Source organism: Phocoena sinus, chromosome 6 (assembly GCF_008692025.1).
Source record: "Phocoena sinus isolate mPhoSin1 chromosome 6, mPhoSin1.pri, whole genome shotgun sequence".
NCBI classification, from domain to species: domain Eukaryota; kingdom Metazoa; phylum Chordata; class Mammalia; order Artiodactyla; family Phocoenidae; genus Phocoena; species Phocoena sinus.
The window spans coordinates 34605060-34628329 of record NC_045768.1 but is presented as its reverse complement, the minus strand read 5'-3'; the positions used below and the strand labels follow the sequence as shown (position 1 = coordinate 34628329).

Sequence of the window (23270 nt, the reverse complement as noted above, 5' to 3'; positions counted from 1 at the left end):
TAATTCCAGACAGGAAATGGGAGCCATGTCTGGCTTACAGCAACGCTGAGGCCGTGTAGGCTGGCGGCTGATGCCTGTAGGGTGTGCAGTAGGACAGTTCTGAGTTCAGATCCCAGTTCCACCACTTGCCAGGTGTGTGACCTCCAGCAAGTTCCTTCACTTCTGTGAGCTTTGGTTTCCTATCTGCCAGACGGGGCTGATGAGAACACCTCTGGGGGATTCAGTGAACAGGGGCAGCACATAGCACCTGGACACAGTGGGCAGATAAAGCTGGACCGTCTCCACTGCTGTGGGAGTTTCCGCCGAGTTCTCGGGCATGGCTGGGAGGCGATCTCAGGGGCAGCACCAGCCCTGAGGTGAAGCCCCCATCAGCCCTAAGCCAGGCTCTGCCTTGTACCTCTCCAGAAGCAGCTGCTGGACTGGAAGGCCTTCACTGAGGAGGAAGCAGAGAGCCTGGTGAGCCCGTCCTTCTTCCAGATGGTGGGAAATCTCCAGAGCAAGGCGGAGGAGGAGCTGGAGGCCTTGGATGTGCGTAACTGGGGACCTGTGCAGCTGGGGAGCAGGGTGGGGGGCACCCGGCGTGCTGGGCTGTGAGAGGAGTGGGAGCCCGGGGGCTTACAACTTTGCCGTCACTGGTGCGTGCAGCCCCTCGGAGCAGTGCCCCTGTGCCGGGTGCTCCAGGCTCACCCCTTGATGCCTCAGTCACCCGCAGACTCCGATTGAACAGTCTCGGGCAGTGAGTGCTCCCCGAGCCCTTGCCGAGTCTGGGTGCTGAAGGTCACGAGGAGCAGCAGGCCTGCATCCCATGATGCTTAGAGTCTAGAGCAGGGGTCAGCAAACGTTTTCTGTGAAGGGCCAGATAGTAAATATTTTAGGCTCTGTGGGCTGTCAGGTTTCTGGCACAAATTCTCGCTCTGCTGCTGTCACACAGAAGCAGCCCTATGCAATGCAGAAATGAATGGGTATGGCTGTGTTTCAATAAAACTTTATTTATGGACAGTGAAATTTGAATTTCATATAATTTTTACATCATTAAATATCTTCTTTAGGTTTTATTCAGCCATTAAAAAATGTAAAATCTGTGCTTAGCTCCCAAGGTTAAACAGAAATAGGCAGGGGGCTATATTTAGCTCACGGGCCACAGGTTGCCAACCCCAGGCCCTAGGAGAGTATAAAAGACACACATGAAAGAGGGAGAGGTGAGGATTTAACAGTAGACTGTGGTGTTTGGCTCAGGTGCTGAGTCAGGGAATCCAAAGAAGGAGGGATGCCCCAGGCCAAGGTGGGTATGGCCCACCTGATGCGAGGCTGGTCTCTAGGGTGGCATCTTCTTCTTTGTAGGCCCCAAACTCCATCTTCTTCCTGTCAGGGACTTCAGTGGACACGGGGCAGGTCTAGAGATGGGACTTCAGGTCAACCAGTCCGAGGGCATGGCCTTGGACAGACCAGAAATGCTGTCCCAACAGAGAGGGGACCGTAAGCCACGATGTGGCACAGAAGAAAACCTTGAGAGATGGTGCCCAGGCAGTGACGGCCAGTGAGGTGGGCCTCCACTGGCCGGCGAGGGAGCCTCGTGAGTGGGGGTCTTCTCCTCAGCCTGGGCCGATTGGCACTTAAGGCCCCTTCTCTGGGTTCTGCCACCGCAGAAATCCTTCGAGGCCGTGGCGAAGCAGACAGAGCGGCAGAACTCAGATCTCTTCAGCTATTTCCAGGAGGCTGTGCAGCTGTGGGAGGTACATCGGAGCATGCTGTTGATGCAGGAGCTGGAGCTCGAGAAGAGGATGGAGCAGCAGCGGCAGAAGCACAGCTGCGAGAGCCAGGTGTGGGCCCGGCATCCAGGTAGCCCCCACGAGGCATGAGCGCAGGGCCACACCCGGATTGTCAGCGACCCAGCGGCTCTGCTTGGTGGCCCGTGAACTCAGCCAGTGTTCAGATGCAAAGCAAAGAAAAGTTCAATCTATACTTCACACTATATTTTATGTATTTTATTTTTATGGAAAAATTAACCCTAAATGTATCTTAGACTCAAATGTAAAGCCTCAAGCTATAAAACTTGAGCAGATAGGAAACTGAGGCTCACCTTGGTCACGGGGCTGCATGGGAGCAGAAGAATCCTGCGAGTCAGGTCCGGGTTGTGCAATGGGTGCCGGATCCAGACATGTCTGTGAGGGGGTCTGCATGAGAGACAGACAGACTGCGGGGCACGGAGCATCTACCTCTGGCAGTCATCCTGTCCCCACAGGACATGAGCTGGCCCCCACCCACCTGCCTTCACACAGTCTAGGGGTGGAGGGGTGCACTCAGCATCTGACGTCGAGCACAAAAGGTGAGAAGGAGAGCAGGGAGTAGGTGCCTCCGGAAGGTGTAGCGGGGGCCTGCCCGGGCGGGCTGGGGGTGAGGGACATGTCCCTGAGGAGTCCCATCTAGGCAGGGTCTCCAGGGCTATAACGTAGACAGAGAAGAACATTCCAGGCAGGGAAAAGAGCCCAAAGGCCCAGAGCAGTGAGAGTAAGGATGGTGGTACATTTGGTGCCCCTTTTGTAGAAAAGAGCCTGCCCGGGGCACCTGGACCTCAGCTCCAGGGGCAGGGTCTCTGCGTGTCACGTACACTCGTCGAGCTCTGGTAACTCACATCTGCTTCCTTCTGTTTGGGGTGTGGCTACCAGGCCCAGGAGGCTCACCTCGATAAGCTCTTGGACCAACTGAGGCAGCAAAGCTGTGAGAATACCCTAAAGTTACACCTGGAAAAGGCCAAAGATTTTCTGAAGAATATGAAATGCAGGTAGGCAGACCAGACGCCAGAAGGGGATGGCCTGGAATTCATATTCAGGATCAGAAGGTGCCTGCCTAGGAGCCCAACCCAGTGATGTCTCCAACATCAGAGATCACTGTGGTTCTTTGCAGCTCTACCCTCAGCCAACACAAAAGGTTTCAGGGAGAACTTGGATCAGAAAAGTTTATGGACGGAGGTTTCTATGCCATGGAGTTTAAAGGTCAAGAGCATGGACCCTCGCCCCACCTTCTTAACTTTTAAAACATACATGCTTTGTTAAAGAAAAAAAAAGTTAACAAATACAAACATGTAGGAAATTCTCCTAACTTCTGCCCAACTCGTCCTTTTTGTGAACACAGACATTTATAAATGTGGATATGTATGTACACATACAGTGTTTTTAAAATAAGAATTGTTCTATAACTGCAGATTTTTTTCATTTTTAAATGACCATCCATTCATTAATATGGATGCTTCATAATGAATTAGCCATCCTCCAACTGATTAGCTTTTTAAGACTGGTGCCAATCTCTCAATATGAAAAACAGTTCCCTGTGAACTATCTTGTACCTTGGTGCCTTTGTACAGCTAATTCTGTAAGGACTGTTCACAGAAATGGAACTGCACTGCCAATTGACTGCAGTACTTAGATTCAGAAGTACGTTTTAAAGCAAATAAGTAACCCCCTGAACCTTGGTCCTCTTCCCCAGGGAACAGATAGAATCTGGGCCTTGGGGGTTTGGAGTGCTTGATGGGGTGATATAGGTAAAGTTCAAGGACAGGGTTAGTACAGTAGACAGGAAGTGGGAACCTATGTTACAACATGCAGAGAACTCTCTCGCATGTGTTTCCTAAATGTTCTACAAAGAGTATGTATTCTTTGTATGATCAGAAAAATAGCAAAACAAACCAAAGACTGTTATTGTAAAAGGAAACCTAGGCAGTAGCTCTGCGCAGAGCTAAACGCCAGATGCAAGCCCACCTCCATGTGGTCCCAGGCATGGCTCTTGGCTGGGGTCTCTCACACCCAGCTGACCCCCCTTAGACAGGGGTCTCACCTCCCTGCCTCCCAGGTGTGAGAGTTCTCATGGCCTCCTGACAAAGGAAGTGATGGAGTACCCAGCGATCATACTGAAGGAACTCAACTCCTACAGCTCCACCCTCAGCCGACACTTCTGTGTTCGTGAAATCTTTGAACAGGTATGGAAAGGGATACAAAAAATCCCAGCTGCTCACCAGGGAGCAATGGGGAGAGGATGACGTCTAGGTCTTATTTGCCTCAATTTTGAATGCCTCTCTGGACTGTGGGGAGTTAGAATCTGTGTCAGGACATCAAGGAGTGAGAAGCTAAAAGCGTCTCCTAAAGACACCATCTCTTCTCAGATTAAAAGAGGTTGAAGGGCTCAGAATCCAGACCTCAGGCTTGAATGGAATTACAATTAAAAGGCTAATTTATGTGACTCTTTGAGTTCCATTCACCCAACTCACCACTGCTGCATAACCCTCCTAAAATACAGCTCTGATGTACCCACTCTCCTGCTCAAAAGGCCCTCACCAGCTCTGCAGCCCCTACCAAACCCAGCCCACAGTCCCTAGATGACCTCAGAGCCCCACCCCCACTGCATCCGGTTCCCGCCCTGGCTCTCCCTGCTTCAGCAAACTCCTCACTCTTCCTACATCTGCCACTGCCCCCTGCCCTTCCTCACCCTGCTCCTCTGCTGGGCTCCTTCTGTTTCCACACACCCCAAACCCACCCATACTTCCAGCCACTGCCAGTGACAGGATCCCCCCCACTCACTCTGACCCTCATCTCCCTTTCCTCACCCCGTCACCTCTCCTTTCCCTGAACGTGCTTGTACGTTGGTCGCTGTCAAATGCAGGAGTTCAGGGCATCCTACTGGAAGGGGTTTTCTGAGGGGCAGGTGTGCCCTCCTAACTTTCGTCCAGCTTCCACTGCCCTCAGCAGTGTCCTGCACATAATTCAGACACACTGAGTGCTCCCTGGTAAACGCACGAATGCCCGGAGTGTCCTGGTCTGACTCTCCCAGAGTTGGCTCTTTCCCACACAGGCACCCAGAGTCCTGCACGGCCAGGGCTGAAGATACTTGTGGCTGACACTGAACTTGGTGAGGGTTTCCTGTAGGTGTGGGGTTCCTGACTCCTCAGAGAATCCCTCCCCTCAGCAGGGATCCCTGTCCCAATTGCTCGTGAATGCTTCGTGGGGCACCTGGCTTGAGGTGGAACTCAAGCTTTGAGATCAGTCTGGTTGCCTGGGTTAAAGTGTAGGTGCTACTGTGGTCTCCGTGTCACAGGGAGGACACTGAGCCCGTAGGGTTTAAGGGACTTGCCCAAGGTCATCCAGCTTGTGAGGAGCTGGAATTCAGATCCACTCTTATCCATGGCACACTATATCCACAACTTCACCCACAGCCTGTGACAGAGGGAATTTGTAGTGTTGATGAGGGGGCTCCCAGATCTTGTAAATCATGTTCATTCTGTATGTTTGCATCCAGCACTGGGTGTAGCAGATTCCTGCCCCTTTGTTTGCATCCCTCCATTTATACTTTCTTGCTTTTTGCTCCAGATCACTACTAAAAATGTGTCAGAATGAGATTTTATTCTGTGATTGCCATTGTGTGATGAAAGCTTTGCTAGCCTGCTTGGGATTAAGGAAAACTGATTGGGAACACCCTGATTACCCCTGTGAAATAAGTGGTCAAGGCCTGCATCAGATGTAGAAGGGGAGGGGCGGGGCCTTTTCCTTAAAAGAAAAGATACGCCCTCAGAAGTGGCACTCTGCTCATTCACTGTCCGTGTTTTTGCTTTGTAGAACCTGGAGGGTGAAGTCATTTTCCGACTGAGGGCACCAGGTAACACTTTTACAATTCAAGTCTGAGTCTCCCCGATTCCACGCTTGTATATCTGGGGTCTGGGGAGGCCCAATCAGGCTGCATTGGTAACCTGTCTCTTCCTGGGCTTTGGGCTTGGTCATCAACAGAACCACATGAAAAGCAATTCCAGGAGAGAAGGAGAAAACTGAGGGGAAAACAAAGGCCTAAAGCAGACACGAGCAAAGGTGAGGAAAGCTTAAGTAGGGGAACGAGTTCCCTCAGGCCAGTGGAAGAGATACAAGAAGTAAAAGATCAAGAAATCGAGTCCCCCACCACTCAAGAAGTGGTAGTAAGCCCACAGGAAAAGTCTGTACTGAGTAAAGAGATGGATGAGTCCAGAGGGGACTCTATTCCGGGATTAGAAGAAATGCAGATTGAAAGAGACAGCTCCCTAAAATCACCCCCGAACCAGGCAAACATGATGGTTCATGAAGAAGAAGAGGAGGAGAAAAAGGAAAAGGTGGAGGAGAGGGAGGAAGAGGAGGAAGAAGAGGAAGAGCGTGAGAGTTCATCTGTGGATGAGGTAGGCCAGCAGCGGATTCACTCTTGGGTATGGAAGGTGTGCTGTGTTCACTCCGTGTGTCCCTAAGACAAGCTGGGGTCCCCAGTGGCGCAGTCTCCACTGGGGTACATATAGAGAATAACAAATGTATGCACACCTTTTATTTTTGTCAGCAGGGATCCAATTCTTATCTCACAGCAATGCTTTTTTTTTTTTTTTTTTTTTTTTTGCGGTACGTGGGCCTCTCACTGTTGTGGCCTCTCCCGTTGCGGAGCACAGGCTCCGGACGCGCAGGCTCAGCGGCCATGGCTCACGGGCCCAGCCGCTCCGCGGCACGTGGGATCTTCCCGGACCGGGGCACGAACCCGTGTCCCCTGCATCAGCAGGCGGACTCTCAACCACTGCGCCATCAGGGAAGCCCCCAGCAATGCTTTTTAAAATTCACCTTCCTCTCCTCACATCTCATCTTGCAACGTACTCTGAAGTCACCCCTCGACTTTCCTCATCCCTCCTTGGTCCTCCCTCTTTCCCAGCTCCTCTTTATTGTGTAGACCAACTTAGCTCCTCCATTCCTTCTCTCTTCCCATTCTCTGCTTATGTAAGAAAAAAGATCCATATCCAAGTTGGCAGATAGCTCCCCTTAGAGTGCAGGGAAGTAACTCTCATATTAATAAATCTTGTCGGGCTTCCCTGGTGGCACAGTGGTTGAGAGTCCACCTGCTGATGCAGGGGACACGGGTTCGTGCCCCGGTCCGGGAAGATCCCACGTGCCGCGGAGCGGCTGGGCCCGTGAGCCATGGCCGCTGAGCCTGCGCGTCCGGAGCCTGTGCTCCGCAACGGGAGAGGCCACAACAGTGAGAGGCCCACATACCACACACACACAAAAATAATAAATAAATAAATAAATAAATAAATCTTGTCCTCAAAACACATTCAAACTCACAGAACAGTAATTTGAATTCCATAATCATGAAATTGCAAAAGACTCTTTTCCTATATTGCTGTGGAAGAATTGGCGTATGAGGCCTCTTTTTGAACAGGGACCCCAAACTCAAATGCCCACAGGCATGCAATAGAAAAGAGCGCTGGACACCAAGTGTAAAACAGTGACACATGAGAGAGACTACTGTCTTAGTCCTCTCAGGCTGCGCTAACAGAACACCACAGACTGGGTGGCTTATAAACAACAGACATTTATTTCTCACGGTTCTGGAGGCTGGGAATTCAAGATCCAGGCGCTGGCAGCTTCAGTGTCTGGTGAGGGCCTACTCCTTGGTTCACAAGCGGCTGCCTTCTTTCTGTGTCCTTACATGGTGGAAGGGGCAAGAGCTCTCTGAGATCTCTTTTATAAGGGCACTAACCCCATTCACGAGGGGCGGCTCTGCCTACATGACCTAATAACCTCCCAATGCCCACCTGCAATTACCAACACACTGGGGATATGAATTTTGGAGGGACATCAACGTTCAGTCGATGGCAACCATGCAGCCATTATTCAGTTCCAGCCAACAATGCCCTGTGGGAATGTAGGCTCAGAATTGCCAGATTTTCTGATTTTAAAAAGAAATCAGAAATCCAGATTTTTAGGTGGAATTTCCCAATTTTAAAAGGCACTGTATGGGCAAAAAGCAATCATAGGCAAGATTTGTCCCACAGGTTTACAACCTCTGATGTCACGGAACCTGTGGTAGGGATCACCAAGTCTGTTTGATGATGGCAAGTCTAAAGTCTTGTTTTCTGCTTAGGTCAGAGCCCAGGAAGAGAGTCTGGGAGCGGTCTCCCATGAGGAAATGGAGTCCTTCACAACGTCCAGTGGGAACACTTACTTTGTCTTCCTGCCCCTGGAACAAGAAGAGAGTAGCAAGAGGCCCCATTCCAACCTTTTTGCCATTCTCTTCAATGACACTTCCAGTGCCAAGGTCCTAGAACAAGTGATCATTCCATCCAGACTAGTTTTAGAAATTAAGAAACAGTGAGTAAAAAACCCTTTTATTCTCATTCTCCTTGAGTTTTATTAACAAGGTAAAATAGTATAATGGAAGATTGGACTCGTTTTGGAAAAGGAAACACGTAGGTAACTGAGGGTAGACATGAGAAACACAACACAAAGTAGCAGATGTCCAGGGATTTTTCGCAGTCACAGGTATCCTCTGTGAGAGAGAGCCCTCTGCCTGTCCCAGGATGACTTGTTGGCCTGGGCCTTGTATCAATACAGAAGAAACAGGGTTTTCCCTAGAAGGTGTTTCTGGGTTCTAGATCCTGGCATGTCTGTTAATATTAGAGTTCCTTTTCTTTTCTTTTTTAGGAAAATTATATAGATATAGACCATAGTTATGAGTATATCAGTATGGTATTTTGCTCTGGTTATGTTACGCACTTAATGTAGAAAATTGAAAAAAGTACAATGAAGAATATAGAATAATTTTACCACTGAATATCTACTGCCCCTAACTCCCAATTTTCTTTCTGGTCCTTTATGTTTGAATTTGGAACAAATGTGAAAATTTGCATTTGGCTCTTAGATAGCATTTGCATTGCCCTCCTGATACTACAGTGTCATAGCTAGGACTAACCAGCTAGAGATCACCTGGTTAGTCTACCTCCCATGTTTACACATGGACAGGAGACCAGAGGCAGGGAGTAAAAGGAGTAAAGTCAGGCCTTTGGACTGTATTCTCCTTCACCTCAGCATCATCTCACCTTGAAAATGTCTTCTGACTTGAACCTCATCCTCCTCCTCCCTCTGTCACAGGCCATTGTCTGCCCTCTCCATAGACCAGGGAATGAAGAAAAGCAAGGACCACCATCGGAGCTAATATTTATTGAGAAAGTTTAATACTCTGAATAACTAAGAGAGGGGTACTGTAATTAGCTCATTTTACAGGTGATTCTAGAAACTGAAGCTCAGAATTTATAACTTGGACAAGATCTCTGAGATAGGAAGTAGTTAAATCCCAGGATATGAACCTAGACCCTGTAATTCCAGAGTCTTGAACCAAACACTATGCCATCTGGCCTTGGGACCAACCAAAAAAATAGTTCTGTGTTCAACGGATTGGATTTGAATGTTGAAGCATAGGATACATACCGAAAAGTATGGAAATTATGAGCATATAGCTCAATTAATTACCCAAAGGGAACACACCCAGTAATCAGTACCCACAGGAAAGACAGCACTACCAACCTCCTTCATGTACCCATCTCACGTCACTGCCCTCCCTTACCCAAGGATAACAAATATTCTAACTTCTGAATTAGTTTTACTTGTTTTTGAACTTACTTAAATGGAATCCCATGGAATGTACTCTTTTATATCCGGCTTCTTTTGGTGAACATGTGTATACATTTCTGTTAGCTATATAACTAAGAGTGGAATTGTTGGGAAATTGACTTATATGTGTGTCCATCTGTCTCAGAGGAGATACAACCAAAAGATACTGCCAAAGAGGTTTCAAAAGTGGGTTTGTTTTAACAGTTTACAGCAGTGTATGAGAGTTCCAGTTGCTCCACATCCTCACTTGGTTTGTCAGTAGTTTTTATTTTAACCATTCTGGTGTATGTGTAGTGGTGTTCCATTGTGGTTTTAATTAGCATTTTCCTGATGAGTAACAATGCTGTATACCTTGTCATATACTTATTGGCCATTTAGTAATCTTTCTGTGAAATGCCTAGCCAAATTTTTTGCCCATTTTTTTTCTGGTGGATTGCCTATCTTACTTCTTATTAATTTATGTGAGTTATTGATCTCAGATATGAGTTTTTTATTAGTTAAATACATGGCAAATGTTCATCCCGCTCACTGTGCTTGCCTTTTTTGCTCTCTTCAAGGTATCTTTTGATGAACAGAAATCCTTTTAATAAGGTCCTAGTCATCAGTTTTTTTCACTAGGGTTAGGGTAATTTCTGTCTTATCTAAGATATCTTTGCTTGCCTCAAGGTCATGAAAATATTCTCCTGTGTTATCTACCATAAATGTTATAGTTTTAAACTTTCATAGTTAGATGTACAATTCAACTGGAATTGATTTTTGTTTATGTATGAGGTAGAAGTCAGATTCATTTCTTTCCCATATGGATAACCAGTTGACCCCAGGCCATTTGAGAAGACTCTCCTCTCTCCACGGCTCTGCCAGGCCTCGCATCACCACCTCCCCCTGATTGATTACTGTAGCTTTATATTAAGTCTTATTATCTGGTGGTGTAAGTCCTCCAACCTTGACATCCTCCAAGATTGTTTTGACTCTCCTTGGCCCTTTGTATTTCTATATAAGTTTGAAATCAGCTCATCAGTTTCCGAAAGAAGACATTTGCCGAGCTTTTAATTGTTATTGTATTGGATGTGTAGATACATTTGGAGAGAACCAACATCTTAACAATATATAGCCAAGAAGATCACTCTACATTTTAACAGGATGAGATAATAAACTGGGAAGAATATTTGCAACTCACATCTCAGTCAAAGGACCTCATGTTCCCAATACATAAAGAGATTCTAGAAATTAATAAGAAAAAAGGCAACTACACACTAGAATGATGGACAAAAGATATTAATGGATAGTACACAGAAAAAGAAATTTAATAGTCTTAAACACATGAAAATATGCTCAGTCTCAGTCATAATATGAGAAAATTGTCAAATTCAAGAGTTTGACAATACATTCTGAAGCTATGGATAAATAGGAACTTTTATTCATTGTTGATGGGAGTTCAAGTTGCCTTGCAACAGAAGCAGTTTGGCTGTATCTACCAGATCCACAAATGTATTTCAGGCTTTGATTCAGTAGTTCCCTTTCAGGGAATTTAATCCTATGGAAATTGTTCTACACTTGACATATGTACGAGGTTATTCATTGCAGTCTTCTTTGTAAGAACAAATGGTTGGAAACCACCCAATGTCCTTCAACAGGGGGTCTGGCTAAATGAATGATGGTCCACCCAAACAAAGAGATACAGTGTAGTGGGAAATAAAATAAGGAAGAAGGAGTAGAAGGGGGAAGCACTTGAAGCATCAGTGTGGAAAGATATCTCCCTGGTCACAATTGCTGACCCTCGCTGGTCTCTCCCTTAGGCTTCGAGCTGGCTTTTTTGAGCACTTAGAGAAGTGGTTTGACCAATGTGCCCTCAACGCCCGGGTCATCGTGGCCACCAAGATTGATGAGCTGGATTCAGAACTGGAGCTGCGTCTGCACCTACACCAGCCAAGAGCCCAGCTCATTGAAAAGGACATCCACAACGTCAGGGCAGGTACTGCAGACCCCCGGTGTCTGTGCCATTGCAGAGGAGGAGGAGGATGAGGTTCAAGTCAGAAGACATGCTTGTACCACGCAATGCTTAGCATGTTGTCATCACACGTTGGAAGATGTGCGTGAGGGTTCGTACCTCCCAGGTTGGCAGAGAAGGTTGTACTCAGAATCCTCATTTAAGGTTTTTTTTAAAGAAGGTGTTAGATGCTGAAATGAAGAGTATTGTCCTATTTTAGCTTTGTGGATCCCAGATATGCTCACACACCTGTCAGACACACACCTGCATGGCAGATACCCTAGAGGCAAGCCTCAGGAATTAGAGCTAACAGGTTCAACCTGTCTAGCTGTGGTATTCTGGGCAGGTTACCTGACCTCTCTGATCCCTTCCTAACCTGCAGAAGGCATGCTGTTGGTGGTAATTAATTCTCCTTGAAATGGTACAGTGAGGAATCCTGAGCATCTGGCATAAGCCAGAACCTCCAAAAGTGGTAGCCGTTATTCTCAGCTTATAATTTTTAACACTTAGAAAGACGTGCCATTTCTCTCTAAGGCAGAGGGCTCCATTCATCGGAGGGAGGGCACTTTTATTTGGATCCTTCAACGGCTCCTGTCAGGTTTTTACTCGAGTCACACTTTAAGCTCCATTATTGACCCTGAAAGCTTCCAGAGAGCCTCCACGTGAGCCCACCCAACCTCCTACTGCCTGGAGCAGCGAAAGAGTGTGGACTCCAGAGGCCCAATGCTTGTGGCCTTGGGAGACCAGCTTCACTTTTGGAACCTCGTTGTCCTCATATGGGAAATGTGTGCATTAATTATAAGTATAAACAAAGATGCTCCCTGAAGGCTGGTTTCCTTCCCCTTCCCTGGCTCCTGGCCCAGTGCATAATGTGAAAAACGAGGCTGGAGAAGCAAAACCCCAGAATCCCACCATTTGTTTTTGGCAGAGCTGAGACCATAGCACTTCCTCCACTCCAGGCAGTAGGAGGTGAGATGAGGTGAGCTGGGACTCTCTGCTAACTCTAAAGGCCTATGATGGAGCTCTTGAAGTCCATTGTAACTGAGGCTCATTGGAAATGAGAAGCCACTGATATAAAGGGACACATGCCAACTGCCCAGCTTTGTGCTGGCTCTTTTCTCCCAGGCCTTCGCATCGAGATCCCTGCCCTCCCCAACACCCATCCCACCTGCTCCTGGGGTGGGAGGTGCTGTCCGTCTCCCAAGCTTTGTTCCCTTCTGCTGCAGGCAGGGTATCTCCACCGCAGGCACCTCGCCGATCACAGCCGGCCAGATCCTCCTCTCCAGTTAAAGACCCAGGGCTGTCTCATATTGGCCTCCCTGAGATCTGTGTCCATTCCCAGGCCAGGCCCTGGGGAGGGCAGTAGGGACAGGATAAGGGACCTTGGCCTGAAAGGTCCCTGCTCTGTAGCTGGCCTGGGAGAGGCACATCACTGTCCAGGAAAGCGCTGTCCTGAGTTGGCTTGAGATCCTGGAGGGCCTCATCTCCCCTTGTCCTTTTCCAGCCGAACTCTTGCTTCACCAAGAGCGGCTGGACAGCCACTGTGCGGGGGTGATGGAGACGCTGAGGAAGGAGAGGAGGATGTTCTGCCAGTTCCAAGAGGAGCAGAACATGAGGAGCAAAGACTTCCAGCGCAAGATTTACGACATGGAGCACATCTTCTTGAACGCCACCAAGAGCCAGAAGTAAGGGCACTGGGGGTCTCAGCTGCAGCCTCGTGGCCCTAGAATCCCCACCAGGTGGATGTTCTCAGAGGAGTGGTTACCCCACCCCCTGTGGGTAATAGAAGGGTCAGGGTTTCCAGAAGGGTTTTCACCTCTTCGCAAGGGTGCAGCTGTGTGAAGCGTCTGGCCGAGGGCTGGGCGCTGGGGTGGGGGGAGCAGCCAAAGAGAGAAAAGGGTGCCCGTGGTCAGAGTGCAGGGGTGCGGATGATGTGCCCTGAAACGTCCATGGTGGGAAGGACCGCTCCTATCGGGAAGTCAGGAAGAGCTTCCTGCAGGAGGCCCTCGGGCCTGGGATGGAGAAAGGTGGGGAGGGGGCAGGGTTCCCCCGTCGGAGAGGAGCACTGGCCCGGCTCGAGGTGGGGATGCCCTGCTCTCAGGGCAGAGTGAGGGGTCCCAGGAGGCCCCTCAGGGGTTTGAGGTGAGGTGCCTGTGAGTTAGAGCGGGTGGAGGGAGGAGGGGACGGAGCCAGTAGGACCTGGGGATTCTCTTAGCAATCTGGTGGCAGGGGCTGCCCTCTGGTCCAGCTCACTGAGAGCCCCACATGCACTGGCATCGTGAATTTCCTTCTAAGGCCTCTTTTTCTACCCAGAGAAGACAGGCAGTGGTTCTGGTGACCCCACAGCTGGGCATGGCATGTGGAGCTCAAGCCACCTTCCAGGCTGACCGCCCGAGCCCAGGTCACCACCCTGCCCTCCCGTGTCCCCCAGGCTGGTCACTCTCAGCAGCACTCTGCACCGGGAACTGCTCAGCTACATCGACGTCGTCCAGGTGTCCCTGCGCAGCTTCCGCCAGTACCTGGAGGAGAGCCTGGGCAAGCTTCGCTACACCAACGTTGAGTTTGTCAGGCACTGCAGGTGAGAGCCAGCATCTGGGGCCTCTGTGGGCCCCTGGGCTTCCTCTGTTGAGAGGTGGTCTTGTTGGCCTCTCCGTTTTTTAATAGGGACAAAATATCCGTAACATAAAATGATCCATTTTAACCGTTCTAGGCGTCCAGTCCACTGGCATTAAGTACATCCACACTGTTGTGCTGCCATCGCCACCGTCCACCTGCAGCACATTTTCACCCTCACAAATTGAATCTAAACGCTAACTGTCCATTTCGCCCTCCCCCAGCCCCTGGGAACCACCATTCTATTTTCGGTCTCTATGAATTTGACTACTCTAGGGACCTCGTAGAAGTGAAATCACACGAGATTTGTTCTTTTGTGTGTCTGTTTTTTTCACTTAGCATGATGTCTTCAATGCTCATCCATGTCACAGCATCTGTCAAAATTTCATTCCTTCTTAAGGCTCCGTAATATTCCATTGTGTGGATGTACCACATTTTGTTTATCCATTCATCTCTTGATGGACATTTGGGTTGTTTCCCTGCTTCTGTCCTTGAGCTACCTGCATTTGTTTTTCCATGGTCTTGTACTTTTAATCTAAAGCTTTGTCAACCACAGTATTTGGACTGGGTGGAAAGGTTCAGGTCTGATCAGTGGATTTATTTCTCCCAAATTATTTTCAGATTGTTCTCAGAGGGAGGCAACTTTTCTTCTGAAGAAATTGACTCACTGTGTCATCGACTGGAGAAGGAAGCTGCCCGGATAGAGTTTGTTGAAAATTTAATCATGATCAAGATGGAGAAGATGGAGAGCGAGTACCTGGACCAGGTGAGCAGGCCCCACCACGACCTCTAGCCAGGCTCCCGTCATACCCGCTTACAAGGTGGTTGCCTTGCTCACTGCCTGATAGGCTGGTCAAGGCCCCTTTCCAACCATTAGCTGAGCCTGTCCCCCTCTGCTTCTAAAGTCCAAAAGTTCCAAATTAAGCCCCACTCCTTTACTTTTTCTCTTTCTTTAAGGCTAATGATGTCATCAACAAGTTTGAAAGTAAATTCCATAACCTGTCTGTGGACCTTATTTTCATAGAGAAAATCCAGCGGTTGCTGACAAATCTGCAAGTGAAAATCAAGTGCGAGGTAGGACAGATTCATTCTTCATCTGCCCCATGGGACTTGATGCTTATCACACACACCTGCATGCCAGGCACTGTCCCAGGTGCTGGGGATACTGGTGTGGTCTCTGCCCCCATGGGACTTGCACTCCAGCCCGGAAGTCAGAGATTAAATCGTAATAGTTTCTAACATCCACTGAGTTATTATGCACCATGCAGCCTGCCAGTGGGCTTATTTTGATTAACTGTGTGAGTCCTCACAAGAGCTGTGTGAGGCAAGTACCGTTCTTATCCCCGTTTTAGAGATAAAGAAACTGAGGCAGAGAGTCATTAAGTGACTTAGGGCAAGAACACAGAGTTCTTAAATGGTGGAGCCAAAATGTGAACCCAGGTCTGACTGACACCAGAAATTCAGGCCTTAGACATGCCAGGCCATCTGGGCTACAGAGGCCATGAGGGCTGTGTGAGGTGCGTGGGGACGTAGAGGAGAGGATTTCACCTGGACTAGGAAAGTGGTGTTTCCCAAGGCTTGATGGCGAAGGAAGAGCCAGCCAGGCAGGAGGGTGGGGAGCAGTGTCCTGGAGAGATCATGAAAAAAATCCTGGGGAGCTGGAGCCAAGGGGAGAGAGAGCTCGAGCAGGAAAAAGTGGGGAGCAATGAGGCTGGAGCAGGGGCCGGGTCAGCAGGGCCGTGTGAGCTGGGCTCCTGGTGCTGGAGTGAGGGTCAGGGCAGTGGGGACAAGGGAAGGGTGCTATTTATTACAATTTTTTAAGCTGTATAATCTTGAAAAGTTTCTTCAAAAACATCACTTTGATGGTTTCCCTCTCCCTAATGTGTTGCCATTTTTACTTAACCATTCCTTTTTGGAGGAACATCTGGTGGGTTTCACTTATAATATACACAAATGGTGTGTTAGACATGCTTGCACTGGAAACTGATGGTGTCCATAGGGTGCCTCCCAGAGCTGGAATTACTGGGTTAGAGCATGAATGTTTTAAGGCTCTTTGTACTTTCCAGGTGGCTTGTACAGACATCCCCTCACCAATAGGGCATGAGTGTGTCCTCCTAACGCCCTCAACCAGTACTGCAGGTCACCAGTTTTATTTTTAAAACTTACTATTTGACAGTAAAAAAAAGTCCTTTAAATTTGCATTGATCGAGTTTCTGATATGACTGTGCATTGTTCCCCCTGATTTCATTTTTTCAGTACTTAATCCACCTCTCAGATAATGATTTGCGGAACATTTTCTTGATCAAAATAAGTATTCTAGAAACAAATCTCAGAACCTCTGGTTTTTCTAGGTTGCAAAATCCAATTTGCAAACAGATGGATTAAATTCTTCTCTGGAACAGCTTCAAAGCAAGGTGCAAATGTGCCGAAGCTCAAGGGGAGATGAAAAAGTAAGTGCTCAGTGGATACTAAGTTATGAATAGTAAAGATGCATCAGGCCAGAATCGTAAACTGGAAATAAACTTATATCTGTGGTCAAGATTTCTCCACCACCAGCGGGGCCTCTGAGCCTTCCTACTTAACCCGTTTTATTCAATGGAATTAAGGACGAGAAGAGAAACCAGCCATTGCCCCCGGCCCCTAGCGCCTCCCAGGCAGGCATCTTGAGGCCAGTGAGCACAGGGGCTTGAGTCTGGCCTCCCTCCCCCTCTGATGTCACCAGGCCTCCCTCCCTGTAATTGGAACGCAGCCCTGGATGAATAACAGAGGCAGGACTCTGCCCTCTGAACAACCACCACCTTTTGTTCGATTTTCCTTTTGTTTTGACCATTGCACATAAATTGGTTACTTCCATTTTCCGTGTATAAGCTGTGAAAAGTCCAAATTGGAGCAAAGTCTGGGAGAAGCGAGGTTCCAGGTGCCTGCCAGGCCCTGACCAGCGTAGCGGGTCTCTGCATGTTTACATTGTTGACTTGCTTGTTTTTCTGCCTCTAGTGCATGTCTCTGTCGCTTGTGCCACCTGCACCCTGGCCACTCCAAGTAATCTTTTCTCCACAGTTCAGCCAGGCACTCGAGAACCAGATGTCCTGGCCAGGGGTTCTGTCTTCCATTTCAGTGACTAAGTTGAGGTTTTATTGTTACTAGCACTGAGAGGACATTTATTTTTCTATCTTTACTGCTTTTTCTTGCATAGTTACATGTGCTTGGTGAAAAAAGTCCGAACATCCGCAAAGCACAGAGTGGAGGTCCCGTGTAACCTCTTGTGCTTTCGTGCAGATGTTTCTACACATACATGGGGGGAGCAGGGGAAAACCAGCTTAATCTGCTGTGACCGCTTCAGCAGGCCCTTTAGGGACAACTCTCTCTCTTCAGAGCAGAAGCATTTGCTCTCCCACATTTCCTCACTTCCTATCTGATGTGTCAGGGCAGTGGGCAGGGTACCAGGGGGCTTGCACAGACCCTGGCATGGGGCGGGGAGCATTTGCTTGAGTGGGCGGGTGGTCCTGTGTTGGCGGAGGACACTGGTTGGACTCTCCTGCCGGGTGGTCATCAGGCGGCGGAAGCAATGCATCAGGTGCTCGGTGAAGGCAGTGGGGACCAGGGAAGGGTGTGCCCAGGGCCGTGTGCTCAGTGCCACGTTAAAGAAGACCTTCTGGCTGCTGGGTGCAGAAAGGCAGGGAGGCAGGTAGGAATGAAGCAGAGCGCCAAGACCGAATAGTGTCACCACTCGAGACTCCAGCAGGGACATGTTCCAATCCCGGGGTTGAGCAGCGGGGGAATGGGTGGGATTCAGGGTGCATTGGAAATGAAGGGAGTGGGAAGAGGCCAAGGCGCCACCTGGCCTGGGTCATCCATTAGGTCAGTGAGCCATTCAGGGAGCAATGTGTGGGGACCACTGAGCGCTGTGCGGGCTGCTTGGGGAAGGTGAACATCCTCACGGGTGCTTCCCTGCCCCCTGCAAGGTATGGTCTGTGGGATTGTTGCTCTAAGGGGTCATGTATTTGACGTATCCGGTCTGATAGCCAGATCACCCTCCAGAAAGGCTGTGGCCATTTCACGCCTACACGCCCTCGCCATCTTGGGCCAAATATTTCCTTCTACACGTAGAGCATTAGAACTAGAAGAGATCCTAAGGAACATACTGTGTCCCCATCACACTGATGGGGAGACTAAGTAGAACAAGCTTAAATCATTTGCCCAGAACAAACCCATAGAACCAGGAATAGAACTCCCGATGCCCCATCAGGGAAGGATCCACTGCTGCAGTGGGGCCACCTGAGAGAGCCAGCCCAGGGCTCCCCACTCCCACAGGGCCCTCCCTGCAAGTGAGGGGCCTCCATGGAGCCAAGAGGTGTCCTTGCCAGCCAGCCGGTTCCTGCAGTTCACATGGAGTCAGCCTGCCTGCCCGCAGCCTGCTTCCTGTGGCTTTTTTCCTCCATGTTCGCACTAGATAGTGACCACAGAAGACCTCCTTGGCCTTGTTCGAACTTGGAAAGAAAAACTGAGCCAGAGGATTCAGTATCTCAACTGCAAGCTGAACATGGTATCTGTGACTCAAGTGGTCCTTACCGTAAGGAACGGGATGGGGTGGCCATGGGGAAGAGCGGCTGAACTGTTGGGTCCGGGCTCCCAGGAAACCCGCAGGGCTCAGCACAGCCCAAGGCAAGAAGATCTCCCAGGCCACTGCTGGAAGTCAGGCCTGCTGGGATGCCTTGGAAAGGCCACAGGCTGTGGAGTCAGATCTGGGTTCAAATCCCAGATGGGTCACTTCCCTGCACTGGTCTCTTAGGAGACCCCTCGCCTCCTGGCAGCACCTCCTCCCGCCATCAGGGCCCACCAGCTCTCAGGGCAGCTTCACCTCTCAGCCTCTTCCTTCCCACCCGCTGCCATGAGCAGCCACCGGCTTCTCTCCACCCCACCCCCATGGCCTTGTCCAACCCCCCGTCTCTTGCCCACGTGGCTGCCCTTATCCTCTCACTTCCCCCCATGATCCATTCCCAGAGCTGCAGCCAGACCTTATGTTGGACAAGGCCAGTCTTCCCGTGTCACTCTCCTGCCCTTGGGACAAAATCCAGACCTTTTCCCTAGACCTGCGCAGCAACCTCCTCCAAGGTCTGCCCTCCATGGGCACTTCATTTCTCTGGCCCCCGTAAGAGGTCTCTTCCCCAGGCCTTCTCTCACCCCCTGGTTTTGGTGGCATGTCCCACTTCCCCATGAGCCCACAGACCATGCAGTGAGGTCTCCCTTTTAGGAGCCGTCTCCCCTAGACGGTGTGCCCCAAGAGGGCAGAACCTGTCGCCCTCACCCCACCCTCTCTCACCAAGCTTTAAACACCAGAGGTGCTCAGCCAGCTGCCAGAAGGGCTGTGACAGAGCCGATGGGAGCATAAGCGGACACCCCTCAAGTTCTGCTCTGGCCACCCTCAGGCCCTGCCTCACACTGCCACGCTCTGAGCCAGCACTTCCTTCTTTGGGGAGGCTCTTCCCGCCGTGCCCCTAGCGCTAAGCTTCCATCACACCATCAGTACTGCGCCCCACAAGGTGACACTTAGGGGTCCAGCCGGAGTCCTTCCCTTACAGTGCTTACAGTCTAGCACTGAGCCAAGATGCAGGATAAAATGGGGAGCAGTTCGCCTAAGCCCTCGTGGTGGGCCACCACTCCCACCCTTTCTCTAAGGTCCAACTCGAGGTGGAGGTGGCCACTCACTCATCCATGTACTCATTCACTCGTCCGTTGGTCAGAAACACCAACTGGGCACATCTACGGGTGGCCTTACAGGTCCATGACCCTCAGCCTCAGGGAAGACGCTGGAACTTCCCCTTCATAACACTGGCCCCATTTTTTTTTTTTTTTTTTTTTTTTTTTTTTGCGCGGTATGTGGGCCTCTCACTGTTGTGGCCTCTCCCGTTGCGGAGCACAGGCTCCGGACGCGCAGGCTCAACGGCCATGGCTCACGGGCCCAGCCGCTCCGCGGCATGTGGGATCTTCCCAGACCGGGGCATGAACCCGTGTCCCCTGCATCGGCAGGTGGACTCTCAACCACTGCGCCACCAGGGAAGCCCTGGCCCCATTTTTGACCATTTATTTGTGGTCAGATAAATGTCTTGTCTCTCTGACCAGACTGTAAGCTCCATGAGGGTAAGGGTCACATGTGGGCTCTTCATCCTGTGTCCCATACCCAGGTAGAGGCTTGCAGAAAGCAGGCACTCAAGAAACATTTTTGAAGCATGCACGTGTAAATGAATGAATGAATGAATGAATAGTCCTCTAAGGTAGATATGATCACTGCTACTTCACGGAAGGGAAAAGGGAGGCTCAAAGAGGTCAGGCAGCTGGCCTCCAGCCACAGCACCTGGGCAAGGTGGTGCTGGGACGGGAACCCAGCCTGCCTGCCTGCCTGCCACCCACACAATTGGGCCCTGATCTTTGGCCTTTAGGACAACATCTTGACCAACCTGGTGGTAGAGAGTGACATCCTGGTGTCTTCAGAAGCCCATGAAGAAGAGGCCAAGGTAGACGTGGTCACCCCCGAGTCCTTCACCCAGCCAAGCCGCATGGGGAAGTCCCTGCTTGAAGACCCAGCTGTGGAGGTGGTCAGGAGGATCCTGCAGTGAGTGGCCTGGGTGTGCACAGTGGGGCCCTGAGCCTTCGGGAGCCAGCCCCCTTGTGAGCCCACCCTTGACAGCTGTGACCTTATGCGGGGGCTTCTCCTCTCAAAGCCTCAGCTTCCTCTTCTGAAGTGGGGCTCACGATTGGGCAGACTCGCGTGGCATCGTGGGCTAACTGGGATAGTGCCCAGTGCCTGGCCTGAGCCGCGCTCGTGGTCACTGGGGAAAAGCTCACATCCTTTCCTTTGGTTTCAGATTTCCTGACTCCAAATGTCCAACCCAGCAGTGTGACAAAGAGCGGTCCCAAACAGGTAGAGGCAAACAGGTCTCAGGGCACCGGTGGTGGGGCAGCTGGTGGTGCCACCCGGCCCCGCCTCACCTTGGATTCTCTGTTCTTGTCCTGGGTGCTTGTCACCCAAAGGCTTGAAGCGACTCCGGAGCCGGGCAGAGAACTCCGTGAAGAAGGGCTTGTCCACTGCCAGTACCACCTTGGCAGCGAGGTAGAAAGGCTAGGCTGCCTGCGATCTCCCTGCCTCAGACCCCACCCCGCCACCCTTTACCAGACCATGTCCTCAGAGTGCACTTCCTGTGCTCACAGCCCTGACACTCCAAGGGACCCCACAAGGGGCCGGCTTTGACACCAGCTTTAGACTGGTCTGTGCTCACCCCCGCCCAGTGGCTTGGCTCGCATGGCCTCCCACCCTGGGAACCTGTCCGGGAGTTGGGTGGTTTTCCACGGTATTGTTTGGCTTCCTGGATTGCCGCTAGAAATAGCGATCTGTCCTCCTGCAAGTCTGACTTCCACAAGCCGGCTTCCTGAGTTTTTTATTGTAGCTAAGGGGTTGGTGTCCTAGGCAGGTTGTTGCAGCTTATGGGCCAGAGTTCTCTACTTATATATGGTCCAGCTGTTGTCCATTTGCATATTCAGTCTCTCAGTGGTTACGAACGAAGTACATGTTGCTAGGGCTGCCAGATAAAAATTCAGGATGCCCAGTTAAATTTGAGTTTCAGATGAACAACACATATTTTTAATATTATATATGTGTGTCCCAAATATCGCATGGGATGTTCACTAAAAATTTCTCATTGCTTATATGAAATTTGAGTTCTTTTTTAAAATTTATTGCTGTATAGTTGATTTACAGTGTTGTATTAAGAAATTCAAGTTTAACTTGTATTTTTATTTGGCAACCCTACATGTGGCTCAACCTAGTTTTCTTTGGGTCCTCACCACAGAAAAGGATACAGATTTCTGGGCCCGAGCACCTCTGTGCCTTAACCACTGTCGGCAGCCTTGTGTGGGTTTTAGCGGTCAGGGCTTCAGCCCCGCGATAAGGCTGTCTCCAGAGCTGCCGAGGGGGAGGGAGCGTCTCGAAGCGCGGGGCCGCACAGGCAGGCCCGGAGCGGGGGCTCACGCGGGCTCAGGCCTGCCTGCGTTCATCTCCAGCCTCCAGAGCACTGACACACCTTTGCCCCACAGCATCACACGGTGTGCCAAGCCCAACAGACTAGATAGAAAGTACCAGGTGCTCGGAGACAAGCCACCTCCTCCGGCAGAGTAAGTGTCAATGCCATGTCCTTTAACTCCATTTTAACCTGTCATCTTTGTCAGGGGGCAGCTAAATCTAACTCAGCTAAGGGAAATGGGAAGTAGGGGGCAGAGCAGGAGAGGTCGGCATGGGGATGGGTAAGAGTCGAGATTGGTTTGTCTCAGCCTAACTCACCTAAATTTATTGAGAGATATTTCCACCAAGTTTAGACGTTCACCAAGAAGCCATTCTTCTTTCCTTTGAACAATAAGTTCATTTCTATTCAGTCACCTTTTGTTCCTTAAGGGCCAGCTGAACCGTCTACTGAGACTTGGTAGTAGGGCAACCCGTCAAGGGGCTTTCTAGACGTTGGGCCTGAAGCACCCAGAGGGGCCCACTCGGGAGCAGCTCCTGGCATTCCTGTTGCCCATCACCCCACTCCAGCTGGCAGGGCTTCTTTGGATCCTGGAGGAAAAGCCAGCTGCAGAACAACCTCGAGTCCCAACAGGGACCTAGATAGTCAGGTTTCAGCTCTCAGTGGAGAGTTGTAGCCAGATATTGAAGGAGACTAGGAGAACTGAGATTTGGTAAGAACTGACAAAACGTACATGACAGCGAGATCCATGCCAGTTTCCAGGGAGGTCACAAAACCTCAAAGCCAATGAATAGGGATAGAATCTACTAATCACGAGAGAGTGCTGTAGTTTCCCACTGAAACATAAAATTTATGTCGCCCTTCTTTTTGATTCTTGTTTACAAAACAAGTCTGGTCTCATTAGCTTTGCCTGATTATTTACGTAAGTGCAGCAAGCGTGGTGACTGACCACCTAAACTTTGTACGTTTGCGTCGCTGGAACTTTTCAAAAAGAATCTCAGATTAGACTCTTAAAAGCCTCTTGAAGCCAAAAAGGCGAGTCAGATTTCACCTGCAGTACCTATAGATTTGGGTGAAAGCCTCTCTTCTTGAGGTCCCCACAGTACCTTCAGGTCTTCCTTACTCACCTGTGAGGCTGGGAACCTCATAAGCCAGGTGCCAGGCGGGTTTTCCCAAGAGGGCTCTGAAGCACTGTCTCCATGAAGTCAACCTTAGTTTCTT

At 50.0% G+C, this 23270-nt stretch overlaps 1 protein-coding gene across 1 annotated transcript in view; it reads left to right on the top strand.

The window, feature by feature from the left end:
- CCDC180 (coiled-coil domain containing 180) overlaps positions 1 to 23270 on the top strand; it is a 75213-nt gene that overhangs the window by 37911 nt on the left and 14032 nt on the right. The window contains 18 exon segments of the mRNA XM_032633865.1: positions 406 to 528; positions 1647 to 1820; positions 2667 to 2782; positions 3847 to 3973; positions 5604 to 5643; positions 5772 to 6187; positions 7912 to 8138; positions 11234 to 11409; positions 12929 to 13109; positions 13856 to 14002; positions 14659 to 14803; positions 14995 to 15111; positions 16389 to 16487; positions 18488 to 18607; positions 20475 to 20647; positions 20901 to 20956; positions 21067 to 21145; positions 22126 to 22203. Of these exon segments, the coding sequence (XP_032489756.1) occupies positions 406 to 528; positions 1647 to 1820; positions 2667 to 2782; positions 3847 to 3973; positions 5604 to 5643; positions 5772 to 6187; positions 7912 to 8138; positions 11234 to 11409; positions 12929 to 13109; positions 13856 to 14002; positions 14659 to 14803; positions 14995 to 15111; positions 16389 to 16487; positions 18488 to 18607; positions 20475 to 20647; positions 20901 to 20956; positions 21067 to 21145; positions 22126 to 22203 (2594 nt within the window).